Source organism: Trachinotus anak, unplaced genomic scaffold, assembly GCF_046630095.1.
Source record: "Trachinotus anak isolate AG129_WGS33_773 ecotype Australia unplaced genomic scaffold, CSIRO_AGI_Tana_v1 ptg000008l, whole genome shotgun sequence".
Taxonomy (NCBI): domain Eukaryota; kingdom Metazoa; phylum Chordata; class Actinopteri; order Carangiformes; family Carangidae; genus Trachinotus; species Trachinotus anak.
Genome location: NW_027273859.1, coordinates 1,671,665 through 1,686,364, shown reverse-complemented (window position 1 = coordinate 1,686,364; position 14,700 = coordinate 1,671,665). Strand labels below are relative to the sequence as shown.

The window sequence follows — 14,700 nt, the reverse complement described above, 5'->3', positions numbered from 1 at the left end:
TATCTGACGTCTGTAGCAAAGACACCCTGTCTGCTAAACGCGATCCATCATATCAGCTAGTTAGTGTGAGCTGGTATGTCAGGCTAGGAGCTAAACTAACATTTTAATTATTAGCTAGGCAGGGTGACTACATAAATAATCAATCGAGGAAGCAGGTAACTGATGTGTTAATTTTACAGAGTGGTTTAAGATCATTTAACATTTCTAACCTGAATGTTGTGTATTTATCTGGGAAGCATTTACTACCTAAAAATAACCCTTCTTTTTAAAGTGGGTAGCAAACAACATTTCAAACTTACATTATTTTTCAATAGTCGATGAGAAAGTCATTATCAGGACAGTGAATGAATAACAACACAAAAACATCATCTTAGCAGCACACAATGTGCAAAGCAGGACACTTGTATGAGCTGTACAGCACTAATGCAGAGGTTCAGGGGTTGGGGTGTGTTTGTGTGTGTGTGTGTGTGTGTGTGTGTGTGTGCATAACAAATCACCACCACTTCTTGCCCTTGACAAGGTTCCTGATTTTGAACAGCTCCTATTCTTGACAGTGCTCCTTTCAGGTCTTGGCTTTTGTGTTCAGTTAACAATAGAAAAACACTGTTAGTTAAGGCCAAACTCAATTGCAACCTTGCTCGCTCTTAAATATATCTCCTGTAGTAATCCATCACAGTGGGCAGCTGCTCTTGAATGAACCACTTGGTTTGCATGAATTCACATGCGAAAGTCAGTCTATTCTCAGCAGCTACAGGCAGGCTGATTACAAAAGAGCAAGTGAGGGGATTCATGTATAAATGTAAATTCTTGTTTATTTCAGACACTTAATTGTGTAAGTGAGTGTCACTATAGAGCTGTTTATTCCCTTCAGTCAGTATTTACCAATCGTTATCAGCCTGTCAGCTGCTGTCACTGGTCTTGACAGACTTCTTCCAAAAAGAATTTTCATTACTTTTATTCAATCTTTTATCAGGAGTGTACTCCAAGACATTCAGCCAAGATTCACAAAGCACACAAGATCTTAACATCAAATACCAGCAATAACTTAAAAACATATATAATATTTTTTTTTAAATTGAAATACAATGGATAAATACATTCCTAAATTACCATAGATATGTTATTTAGATCAGCTTCATACATATTCAAAGGGAACAGATCTCAAAGTGTCAGTTTGTCACTCAACTACTTTCTGAATTTCCCTAAATGTTCCTATTCACAAGGAGTTTTCTAAATGCCAGTTTATAATTTGGGTTGAGATAATAAAGTTAAAAAATCCACAGAGGCTGGGCTGTGTGGTGGTGTCTGATTCTGTCAGTTTCTTATCTCAGCACTGGTTTCACTGAAGTACTCAAAAGATTTGGTTTGTGTGATAGGATTCAGTGAAAGACAAGAAGCTTTTAAAAGAAATTTGTTACCGCTGTATTTTTGCTGTTGGATCCAGGTGAATTTTAATCTAGTAGTCAGTGTAATATAGTGAGTGGAACGTCAATACAACTGTGCAATGTAATGCAATAAATACTAGTTAACAGCTGTGACAGCATGGCTCTCTCACTCTGTGTGTGTGTGTGTGTGTGTGTGTGTGTGTGTGTGTGTGTGTGTGTGTGTGTGTGTGTGTGTGAGATCCTGGCAATATGTGGATCAAGAGACACCTGTAGCAGGACCTACTGCAGAGGCAGTTTGGTTTCTGTCTGTCTCTGGACAGATTTTATCACTGTGACAGCTTCACAACCTGCGAGATTCATCCACAAAACTCCACAGGTGTGTAGCTGAGATGAAAATAAAGGCAGGGCTCAAAGGTGAGTGTTGTACGACCCAGGTGTTAGTGTAGAGTGTGAGTACTGATGTAATAGTGTAGTAATAACCTCTGAGTACTCATGTAATAGTGTAGTAACAACCTCTGAGTACTGATGTAATAGTGTAGTACTCGGGTTGGGACGTCAACATGTTGACAGGTGTCACAGCTGGTGTGCTTCATGAAATAGTCTCTGTTCACTTTGCTTATTAACCCATATGAAAAAAGGCCATGGTAGATGGTAACGATTCAAATTGGGTTTTGATACTGCTGCGTTAGTGATTGGTTTTGAGAATGCCCTTTGTAATGATAGTGTTGCAGTGTGTAGTAATATAGGGTTGGAAGAAATCGTGAATCTGTGTGGGACAGTTTTCACCCGTGGATTATGACCAGTCCCCAACCTGAACAACCACCCACCCTCTGAGATGACCCATAGCAGTGTCTCCTGAAATAGCACCCCTACGGCTATGGTTGTCATGGTTACAATAATAAATACGCACACTGCACCGAGAGCAGCATATCTACGTTCATTGCCATGGTTACTATAATAACGGTCATGTCTTGGTTAGGTTTAGGAAAAGTGATTTGGGTTAAAATAAGCATTTCCTCATCATTAGACGATCTTTGTTGTCATGGTTACAATAATAACAGTGAATGGTCATGATAGAAACAACATAAACTGCTCCTGTCACATGGGAATCAAACACCGCTCTCCTGTGTCATATTCATCCATCCACCCCAACCTCCTCCTGACATGGACTACGTCACCGCACTTTTCCCTTTGCTCCTGTCATCATTACTACAACCACTAGATGTCGCCTAGCAACAAAACCTGCTGACAGACGACCTGTGGGCTGGTTTTTCACAGGACAAGTGGATTAATAAAGCAGCAGCAGGGAGTATGTGCGACTGAGACAAATTTAAATTGAGTGTGTTTGTTTACAGTGATGAAGGCACGTGTCACTGATGTGTTTCTATGGCTCAGAGGAATAACATACATCAGGCTTCGATACACACAAAGTGCTTGTTAGCAGAGTCAGTTCACTGTGATTCAGTGGGATTTGTTGACAACGAAAGATTAAGATTATTAGATTTGCAGGAGTAGATAGGGATTCATAGAGAAAATGGCACAGTCTGTCAAATGAAATTGTACACTTTTTTTTTTACACACACTTCCTTCAGCACCTGTCTATCTAAACTGTATATGAATGTTTACTGTCAATAAAGGCAAGTTTACTGATATATTGGATTGCAAATATTGGCGAAAACTGTGCCAAAGACTCCATCCACACCCCATTCAAATAATCCTCGATCTGCACTCCCCTCCAAGAATGTGGAGAGAGATCTTCAAAGTTTTTGCATACATTTCACAACAACTGAAAATGGGAAATAAAACTGACTCCTTTTGATTTCTTTAAATCTCTTTCCTCACCAGATAATTACCAGTCTCATCACTATTTATGTTGAACCTGAATTTATTGCATTATGAGCATGGTGCTGAGGGATTTTATTATCTGGACAAGTGTAGATTTATGCCAGAATCACATTCATTTTCAAGGCCACAGAAGAGAGGCCTTTAGAAAACCACAGACATCAGACTGAAGAACCAGCAAAACACTGAGGAGAGAAAGGCAATTCTGAATGCATTTACTTACAAAATATAGTGGCAAAAGTGTGAACTCAATTAAAATCAATTGAGTCTCTTTTCTTGTCTATTCCAATGCATATTTACTTATTTAAGCAGAGAAATCCAGTGCAGTTAGGGGGCATGTATTGGATTCATATCATATCATGATTTTTTTTCCTATGATTTTAAACAGATATTTAACTTTTTAAATTAATATAAATCTTGATTTTGAAGAAGATGTTGGGAGAAAATAAATGTATAAAACCCTGTAGGCGGTGTGAACCCACTATCTGCTGTGAGCCATGGTCACATCTAGCTTTGGGTAACACAACTTTAGAGTTACATGACGCAGTTGTTGCATAGGTCTACAGTAACACAGAGGGGAGTTAACATGGTTGGGACAGTTCAGCGACAAGTTGACATTAGTAGGGACGTGTCCCTAATGTCAAATCTCCGCCCATGGTGCAGGTCCATTCACCTATTTTTACAGTTTGCACATAAAAATGTGGGAAGCCACAAAACTTTGGACAAAAAAAATTAAAATTAAATAAATATCAAAATATGGCAAAAATGTTTTTACACCTGTCTGAGGTCAAGACGTTGGTCTAGTGATAGAAGTAAAATGTGACAACCTGCAGTGGAAACAGAATACACCAGGGCATAAATGAAACATAGCTACGTCTCACTAATGTGTAAAACAAACACTCAGCTGCAGAACAGTGGACAACATCTACACCCTCTGATCACATATGCCTACAACAGCAGGTGCGTATATACGTTTGGCACCCATCCTCTCGGCTGCTCTGCTGTCTCCACCTCCCCAGTCTCCTCCTCTTGAAGTATTTAGTCATTTCCAGTTCAGTTTCCAGTGATCAGTTTTGAATTGGTGCAGAGATTTCACATTCTCTCTCCTGCTGCTTTGTCATGGTCCAGGTCTAAAGCACAGTCTACCAGATGCATACAGTGTGGATCACTGCTGTGTTATGTCCACCTGTGAAAAAGTGCACATTTATTTGTCATGTCATGATCTGTTCTTGAAAACAGTGTGGAAGGAGAGATTAAGAGGAAGAGGGAGCACAGAGCAGAGGCATCAGAGAAATGCAAGGGAACAAGGTTATCCCCCCCTCTGGAAGTGTGTCAGTTGGCGAGGGGTGAGGAATGGCGGGGCTGTTGTCCCATTATCAGTGTCTAGGTCACAGCGTGTCAGGGTGAAGGGGAATGAGATGAGAGGGAGAGGGGAGGGTGGAGGAGCGGAGGAGGTGGGGGTGTACAAAGGGAGGAGGACCACACCTGGCGAAGCCACGCTTCAGGAACGTGGTGGAGCACACGTCTGCAAACTGCAGCCAGGAGAAGCCAGAGGGGAAGAGTTGAGGCAGAGCTGCACGGCCAGTTCCAGCCTTGACATGTGTCCCGACTGATGTAACCACTGTAGGCCACAACCACACTGATGTGTTTGTACGGCAGGGAGGGCAGGGTCGTCTCAGTACACACTCCACTGAACGCTTGGTCTGCAGACTCGACACTTTAATGCACACAGGTGGCCATATATGAATTATTATATATTGCCACCTTTTAATATATATCATTGATAATATATTTATTATATTATATTCCGGATGCATGACTCAAAAACACAGATTATCAGTCCTTCAGCGTCACATACCAGCTCAACCAAAGTAAAAGTAAAAGGTACTGCACCTTTTCTAACGTGATATGAGTCATGCACAGGCGGACTGTGGTGTCTTTTCATCATGCATTACAAAATATTCCTCAACAACTCCACTGCCTCCATCAGCTCTTTGTATGTTTAACAAATTCACAGATTTGATGTCAGAAGTGTTCCCACTGCAGAGACACATGTGACGCAGTTCATGCCCCAAACTGAAACAAGGTCATGTGTTTAAAAAACAAGCAGCAGTGGTGAGACAGTGGTTCTAAGTTTGTACACTCAGCAAAGAAAATGAACACAAAACCTCCTCGAAGCTGCGCACGCCCATGATGTGCTACTTAGATACAGCGCAGAGGTGTGGTCTGCCATCCCGAAGGACCGTCCTGTGTCACTGTCCTGAATGAGCAGTTTGACACATTTCTCCATCATGTGTTTGTTTTAATTGACTTGATGACTTGTATTTGTTTCTTTATAACTTGTCGTTTGCAGCTGCTTATATATATATATATATAAGTTTTTAATTGTAAAATGCCACCTACCCCCAAACTGTAACAAACCCAAATATCAGGGAAAACTACCTGAGTGTCCTCAGTGGTATCTATGGGCAGTGCTCACATTAATTAATTAATCTTATAAAATGTCTTTAATTAAAGCAGCTTTCTTCTTGTCATCTCATATTAAAGAAAACCTATATGTACTGTAGGTCCTTCAGTTGGCTGATGTGTCAGCAGCAGTGATATGAATCAGCTCACGTTGCTACTGGCAAGTAAATAATACTTTAACAGTGGAGTGTGAATTATACAATAACAGTCAGAGAGTTGATTTTTTCTCCAACAAAAGTGAACTCAGTACAGTGAAGGAGCTCGCTGCAGTCAACTGAGGTGTTACAGTCCTCACAGTATTGAAATAAAGCTGGCAAATACACATAGCGGAGTAGAACAATATTTCCCTCTGAAATGTAGAAGAGTGAAAAGTAGCATGAAATGGAAATACTCCAGTAAAGTACAAGTACCTCAAAATTGTACTAAAGTACAGTACTTAGAGTAAATGTATTTAATTACTTCCCACCACTGCTAATAAAACCACTGAGCTTTCAGCACACATGGATTTTAATATTCAATGAGCCAACAGGTAAAACTCCTGAATTCCTGAGTGAAAACAAAGGAGATATCAAAAAGGTCAAAGACGAACTAAACAACCACAGACACACAAAAGACTGTTAACATGAAATAATAAACTCAACATTGATGTCAACATGTATTTACAACAACTAATCCTCCTCTGTCTCACTGCTCATGACTGAGCACCAGTGTTAGGCTCTTACAACCCAGAGTTACGTTGTATTATTAGGCAACCTCTAGTGGCCGTCAGAATTATGACGGGAGCAAAGGAGGAAGTCAGGTGACGCTGTATAAAGAACGACAACGTTGATGTCGGAAGGCTGAGGTGGAAGGTCGGTTGATGAAATACAGGACTTTGTTTTCCATTTGAAACCAACAGTCAGTTCTGTTTCTTTTATCCATGAACGTTCCACAACTTGAACTTCATGTTTATTACTGTAACTATGACAACAATGTTACCTTAACAAAACACTAATTTGAACTCAAACCATGATCTTTCCCTTCACCTGTCCAATCGTGACCTTCCATTGCTGTAACCACGAGCTTATTATTGTGACAGTGACGACAACGGTCTCACGCCCCCATCAGTCGTATCGGGGGTGGGGACAAATGACCTGTATGGTCGTTTAGGTTGGAAGACTTGAAGAAGAAGCAACATCCTTTAGCATGATCAGTAGCTTAAGACGAATAGGATGAGTGAATGCTGTAATGGTGGGAGCTGTGTTACAGCTTGTAAAGTATTAGTGGCCGCTGGCTGATAGCCATTAGCATAGTTAGCATCAGATGTATGGAGCAGATCACAGTGTTACCTGAATGTGTGTGGGTGTGTAGGTGCCACTCAGGGAGATCAGCTGATGTGGTGGCTGTAATGACTATAAAGCTGTGGACGTCCTTGAGCATGACCACGGTCAGATTTCAGAAGAATTCTTTTGTCCCAGCAGCATTTTCACACAACAACGAAGCAGCTTTGAGCACAGAAGATGACTGTGTTCGATCAACTGTGGCAGGAGATGTACGGCCTCTACAGCATCTGTTCAGAAGCTCCTGATAAAATCTTTATTTAATCATCACAACGTCGTCTGGCCTTTTCAGTCTGAACAGAAGAAAGAAATGAAACCAGTGTAATGTGGACATACTCTAAATTATGCTGACTGACTTCCACTGCGCTGATTACCCACATTCACCTTCACACCACAGCACATCCATGACTGATCAAAGCAGCGGCGCCCCTGTGCACTCGTGGTGCAGTCCAGGGGAGTTATCGCTCTGTATCAAACATCCATGTGTCTTATCAGAGAGCAAGAGGATGTTGGACTTTCGGTACAGATAACACAAGCACAGTGGTTAGTGTTTGTGAAGGGCAGCGTCCCGTACTGTGGTATGCCAAGGTGAGACCAGACACACCAACACATCAGGCAAATAAACACCCTTCACGCTGATATAACACGTCTGTTGTGCAGTGAGATGGTTATCTGTCAGCAGATAGTCAGGTCCTGCACTCTTATATAACCATGTACGAGATCCATCCTCTGAGCCCACACACCCCCACCACCCCCCACCCCCTCAGCAGTGTTGTTGTGCCCAGGGGGATCCGCAGCCTTGACTGTTCTGATCTGATTAGAGCCGTTTTTTAAGGATGGGGAGTGGTGTGGTTGGGGGGGGGGTGTCAAAAGCCACTCAGTCAACCTTGAGGAGATAAAGTGATGCCTGCCGGACCTCCGGCCTGCTCCGTACTCGTGATGCAATCAGCAGTCCACTGACAACCATCACTCACCAACAAGATCATCTGTATACGAGAGAGTGTGTGTGTGTGTGTGGGGGGGGGGGGGGGGGGGGGGGGGGGGGCTGCATGAATGATGCATGAATGAAGCTCTACATTTATGGTCAGCTCCAGCGTCCCACTGCCTTCTGTGGTCGACCGTCCACAGGAATTAACCAAAATCATTCCTAACGCAGCAGGTGCTTCACTACCATGTATTTATAAAAACCTTCTGCATGTGAGGCCACTGGTTACTTGGACTGAATAGCTGATCATAGTTCAAGCAGACTGTCCCAGGGTTTTAGATGTAGTAATTCAATAGTAAATACAGTTATTACAGTTATGTCTTTATGAAAATCCTACTTGTGTAAGGCCCATAGTTACTCTGACTCAATAGCTGATCATAGTTCAAAACAGACCATGCTGGGGATTTAATGTAGTAATAATAAATACAGTTATTAACCAAAATTAGGCAAAGCAGCCCACAAGTGCTTTACAATCTTTATTCGGGTGAAAGCGACAATCTTCAAATCTAGGACAGTCTGTTTTGAATTTATAACCTGTGGCCTCACACAAATAGCAATTTTCAAAATACATGGTAAAAAAAAATCAGATTGATGATTGTTAAATACAGTGTATATTAGTATTAATAAATACCACATATTATTTAATACAGCTATATTAAACACAAACAATATTTTTAATTACTTGTGTATTGTGTGAAACAACAGCAGCCAAACACATGAACCCATCAAGATAAAAACCTTGCAGTAAATAAATGGCTGTGGCATGTTTAAAACAGGCAAAAACACTTTTTGTGTTTATTTTAATGATATTATCTCACTGTGAAAACCACAGTGATGTGTTCTGAGCAACAGGTCAGGGACAAGTACGTCCAAACTCCATTCCACGCAGCTCTCAGCTCTATACCCTCTGCCTTGTTCTGGCTCAATAAGCTCACTATCACTGACTGAATGGGCTATCATCACATCGGTTTCTATGATCACCTCAGTGCTGTGTCGAAAAGTCAGAATAAATGTAGACAGTCTGTGTACACTTGCATAATGTTCACATTTATTTGGTTTCAAGTCCTAACACATTCTAAACATGCTTTTAACACGTAATGGATCACATTCTTCACAGGTAGTTAAAGTAACAAGAGCAGACAAGAGATTTCTGAAGAGAAAAACATGAAGGCGTTTCCATTGTCTGATCACGGATGATGACAGTGTGTAAAATCGATTTCTTCCCTGAGATATGTCGAGATTCTTTTACTCTTTTACTTCCCCCCAAACTCTTCTCCTCTTGTGCTCCTGTACAACAGGGTTCTCACAGTGTTACTGCACTAGGGTTGGACACATTGGTTGGCCTGTACTGGGAATTAGTGACTCCTGCAGGAAATGGATGGAAGTTCCTCTCTGACCGCAGCTGCAAAAAAAACAATTTGCAAAATGCAGCTGATTCCTAAAAGATAATTCCTACTCGTTATAATGAGCTTTTCTATGGTTACTGAGATCTGGAAAAATGGAGACACCTTTAAAAAAGGAGTCAAAATAAGCAGTCAGGTGACCAAACTCTGAATAAATCCATAGTTTAATGCTACTTTTTGTTCAATATAAAAATGAATATGTGAACATATGCAGGCAGTATGATTTCTGCAGGATCTAATGGATGTTTAATGTGAACATTTTGGAGAATAACTTATGTTTGGTGTTTGAACTGTTGCTTGTGGCATCTCTGTGATAAATTCATAAAAACATGCATCATGCGTGAGAGGGATGACGTTGATATCAGTGAGTGAGGCAGAGCCAAATGAGTCCAGCCCTGGTGATAACGCTGCACTCGTCTGTCTGTGGTCGCGTGCCACAGCGCCAGGGTCACACGAGCAAGTGAAAGCATGTAAACAGGAGGAGATGTCTGTTTGACCACAGCCACATTCTCTGATTGATGATCAATCACGAGCAGCATTGACAGATATGATAGCAGTCCCCATTGTTACCACTCCAAGTTACCTTGAACTGCCTCGCCAATGAACAACAATCACCGAGCACAATAGAAAGAAAACACACATGCTGGCATATCATGATGTGGTGAATACAGTGTACAAAACAAACAGCCGTTCACAAGATAACGAGACGTACTTCAAAAAGGTCAGGACAGGAAAATAAAGCACTGCAGTAAGAACGCATCACATGAATGCTTAATCAGTAATCTGACATGGTCATTGACATTCTTTCATCTTTGGTTTGGACTCACAACAACAACAGGGCAGAAGTGAAATACGACGACTCAAATTTAACATGAAACAAAGCCAAAAAAAAAAAAAAAAAAAAAAAAAAAAAGGAGGAACAGGATCCCTGAAAGGAGAGATTGAGAGCGTTTGGTGTGTAACGCCCTCGAGATGAGAGGAAATCCATTGTGACAGCAGGCGAATCTGAGGTACAGAGGAATATGAGGCTACATGTTCACGCATTAAAGGTAAGAGGAGGGAAACAGGCATCAGCACTTGTTTCTAAAGCTGCGAGGTCACTGAGTGAAATAAGAGACATAAAATAACAGAACATTGGTGCAATGAAACCAATAAATAAGACAAAAAAATTACCTATTTGAAAGTAACATGATTACAAATAAAGAGGTAGTTTCAGTACAGAAATTGCAAATGACATCCCTTGTCTGCAAAAAAATACAAGCACAGAAAATAAAAAAAGAACACTTTCTTCAGAACATGTGTATCAAAATATGCCAGTGAGGAAGTCAGAGCAGTGGCAGTAAGGTAGCTATGGTGAGTTTTTTTTTTTTTTTTTTAAATGTTGATTAGCATCTGCTGTGACATTAAAGGAAAAATCCCACTTCAGATCCTCTTCCACCGTCACATCTCAGCAGTCTGTGATGTTCAGTGCATTCCTGGAGTTACTCTGAGATCAACTGACTTTGTTGTTGGCCACCCTGAACCTTTTCTCAGCTAGTTAGCAGCATCCTACATTTCCCAGACTGTTTCTGCACAGAGAGGCGGGTCCTGTTCAACATCAGTGCAAAATGGAAGTTCTAGAAAAAAAATAGCTAACTTTGACATCTCTGTCATCAAACTGCAATGTAGTTGTTGTGTCTTAGTGGTGGTAAAGCATTTAAAGGGGATTTTTCCTTTAACGTGATACATCACATCACTCAGATCTTTGTTACATTAAAGCATCTTTCCCTGAGAATATGTGGATCAAAGGGTCAGATCATCAAGATTACAAAAACACATTTCTCACTCGGGATCCAGCCCTGCAGATAGTTTTGGTTTTTATTTGCTCAGGTTATTGAAATATCTAATAATTACTGTGTAAAATTTCAACAAAAACCTTTCAGAAACAGCATCCTTGATATTCACTGAACACACTGATGGCAGTTTTCATGGGGACTATTTCTTTTCTAGAAAGCAGTTCCACTGAAAACACAGTCAAAAATTTTTAATGTGATTTTTTAAAATAGTGTGAGCACGACAAACTAAATTCCATCTATGTCCATTTTATTGGGGTGAAAGCAGAAATCTCAAAACTTTAAACCAAAACTGTCTCCATGGCGACGTACCACCAGAGGCGAGTGAGAAAATATTTTCCTGTAATTTGGGTAAAACGACTCTTTAACCTCAGAAGCCTGTGTGATGGATGATGTACATTCAATTATATGGAAAGAGGCTATATTCTCCACACAGCCGACTCAGCTGCTCTGTGAACACTGGTGGTAGAAACTGAGCGTAATTTCATTAAAGTTTGGAACCAACAATGGCCCCGAAACGTCACATTTGCATTGTAAAATGTTTCAAACAAAAATACATAAAAGACTCCAAAAATGTCAGTATTGTCCATATAAAACGTGGCTGAGACCGCCTGAGTAATACTTTTTTCATAAACCACTGTGGACAAGGAATGAGTTATTAATAATCATGTCCAAAAAAAAAAAAAAAAAGAATTCATTCAAAATTTTTGAAAATGACAAGGGCTGTCTTCACTCCGAAAAAAAGCGAAAAACAACAAAAACCCAAAACATTCACAATAACTACAAAGGTACATGAAAATGTATAAAAATCAAATGAAAAGAGGCTAACTGAAACGTTTGAAAGAGGAACACTGCATTGGACTGGTGGTGGTGTTAAGGCTGTACACAGAGAGGTGGGTGGAAACAGAGAGAGAGAGAGAAGCTACCACCTCCTGCTCCATCCATCATCAATGAGAGAAAAATCCACACTGCATGTCTCACCTTCAAACTACATCCACTTTCACTGAATGAAGGGGGGGGGGGGGGGGGCTACAATGTCTACAGAGGACCTACAATGTCCTGGAACCTACGCCTACTAATACTACAAGTACATCAGCATGGTCACTGAGGAACTCCTGAATGCAATACATAACACTCACTTTACCCTGTTTAGATCCAGGTCGGCAGGGACCTGAGAGAGAGGAACACACTGGGTGGGCAGTGGCCGAGGTCAAGGGTCAAGGTCTCCGAACCTCACCGTCGTGTGCAAAAAAGAGAGTCGTTGCTAGGACTGCATTTTATCTGCATTTCAAAATTGTTCGTATGTCATGAAACGGCTAAAACCTTGAAAAATCCAAGAGGACGCTTCAAGCGGTTTGAAATGATCATCTCATACTTCAAAAATAAAGACCATTTTCTATGGCTTTTTTTAAACAATGTGCACATCTGTCACAGAGGGTATGCAAGCCAGAGGTAAGTCACCTAAATTCTCTAAACCTGGCTGTGGTCCATTGAGACGTAGCCCAGATCAATCAAAATGAATCCACTTCTATCCAGGTTAAAGTGATAATCTGCCATCTTTTTGGTTTGTTTATGTCTAAGCCAACATTACCCACTAAACCTGAACCAGGTCTTGGGTCGCCATTTTGTAGTGCCCCTTGAATCAGGGTCAGCTTGGACTTGAATCTGTTACTGGTCTTGGGTCTGTGCAAAATTTTGATTGGACCTGGCAAGACCTGAACACAGTCCAAGTTTCTCTAAAAGTAGCCAGTAGAACTTTTGAACAGACCAGTTGGTTTTTAATCTGAGGTTTTTCGGTTGAGGCTGGATAAGCTAACAGAAGCAGCGCTCTACACCAGCTTCAGATGAACCAGATGCCATGAACGCTGGCTGTTCACCGCCTTTTATGGCCTCGGCGTCATCTGGCTTCTGTTTAGATCTGGATCCGGATGTTGTTCGTTCCACATACCTTTACTGACCCATGATTTTGGTTTGTTCTGAATAAATCAAAGAAGTCAACATTACACGGGACAACCACTTTAACCAAACATCAGTATCGTGGACCTTAAACTTAGGTGATAGCGAGTTGATGAGAACCGGCTGCAGTGCACCAAGCTCCCGTAACTAAAGGCAGCAGAGCCCAAAAGACGTCTGATGAGAAGTGGAGGGAAAAGCTAAGACTGGGAATCACGTCAGCTATGCATATATGTGTGCATAAGAATGTGTGCATGTTTAGCAGCATTTAGAATGAAATCCGGCAACATACTCATCTGTTCAGCAGAGGGTTCTCCCCTCTGACACAGATTGATTCATTTCTTATCCTGATCCTTCATGGATAAGAAATCTTTTTTGTGAAGCTATCAGCTCCCTACCCATCAATGGGTGTTTGAAAAAAGCATTGCATAACACTTTGGTCAAAAAAGGAAAACAATAAAACTAAAACAGCAAACCTTCCCCTGCAATAAAGCCTTACATCCCCAGTCTATGATTGTAAAAAAATACCCGTATGCTCCTTTTTCAATGAAGATCCCACAGATCCAACAACTGTCACCTTAACTCATGGAATGTTAAATTGACAAGACCACCTCCCATTAGCAGGATGTCTGAGAGTCCATGCAGATAAAATAGCTCGATTTTCCTAACTAATTTTGCATTTTCAGTGTAACAAAACACTGTTTTTCAATCTTTGATTTACGCAGCTCCTTTGAACGTTCAGTCTCTGATTGAGGTGCCGAAGCAACCACAGGGATTTGGTCTTAGACTGGGCCACTCTTCATTTAACAGCAAAAAAGGTACCTGAAAATACATAACATCATAACATCTTCCTGAGGTAGTCTCACAACACTCATCACGTGTCTATATGCCCCCGCCTGAATAAAATAAACTCTTTTAAAGTCTAGCTCTAACAATGGCAACACTGACACATTGAGCAAACTGGATACACACTTGTAAACTCCAAAGACCAATGCATCTATGAGCATTTGTTTTGTACAGAAGCATGTGCACAGTGTAAATCAGCATACATTCAGCTCTGTCATGTAATAAATATATAAAGAAAAAAGTTACAAAAAACAAACTAGCTGCTTGTCACATTCACAAGAGGGGAGACCAATCCCTTGACTCGCGGGGTCGGGGGTGGGGTCTAGTTTCCGGCGGAGGTGGTCACGCAGGGCAGCGGGCCGGTCCTGTAGCTGGTCAGGCTGGATTTGCAGGAGTGCAAGACTGCTTTGAACAGGAGGGGGAGCTGCTCCAGAGGGACATTCACCAGCTTCCCTGTGAACAAAAACAACGTTTAGCTTAGCATTAGCTTAGTTTGCATATGCTGTTAATTTGTGAATAAATTTGATAATGGATGAGTCTCAGATAGTATTAAATTACCTGCACTGTAATGGCTCATATGGTCAGTTCACCATAATACACAATCCTACCACACAAACTCCATAAGGTACAACAACAGTACAACGAGTCGTATCATACTCACTACTCTGC

The 14,700-nt window shown here is 41.1% G+C and overlaps 1 protein-coding gene across 3 annotated transcripts in view; it reads right to left on the bottom strand.

Annotated features, from left to right (window-relative positions):
• Positions 1 to 9,023: 9,023 nt before the first annotated feature.
• The window catches only part of nr6a1a (nuclear receptor subfamily 6, group A, member 1a), an 89,586-nt gene continuing 83,909 nt past the window's right edge, over positions 9,024 to 14,700 (bottom strand). For all 3 annotated transcript variants that reach the window (XM_071481808.1, XM_071481807.1, XM_071481809.1), the window contains one exon: positions 9,024 to 14,484. In XM_071481808.1, coding sequence (XP_071337909.1) covers positions 14,354 to 14,484 — 131 coding nt within the window. In that variant the 3' untranslated portion in view covers positions 9,024 to 14,353. The remainder of the gene's footprint in view (positions 14,485 to 14,700) is intronic.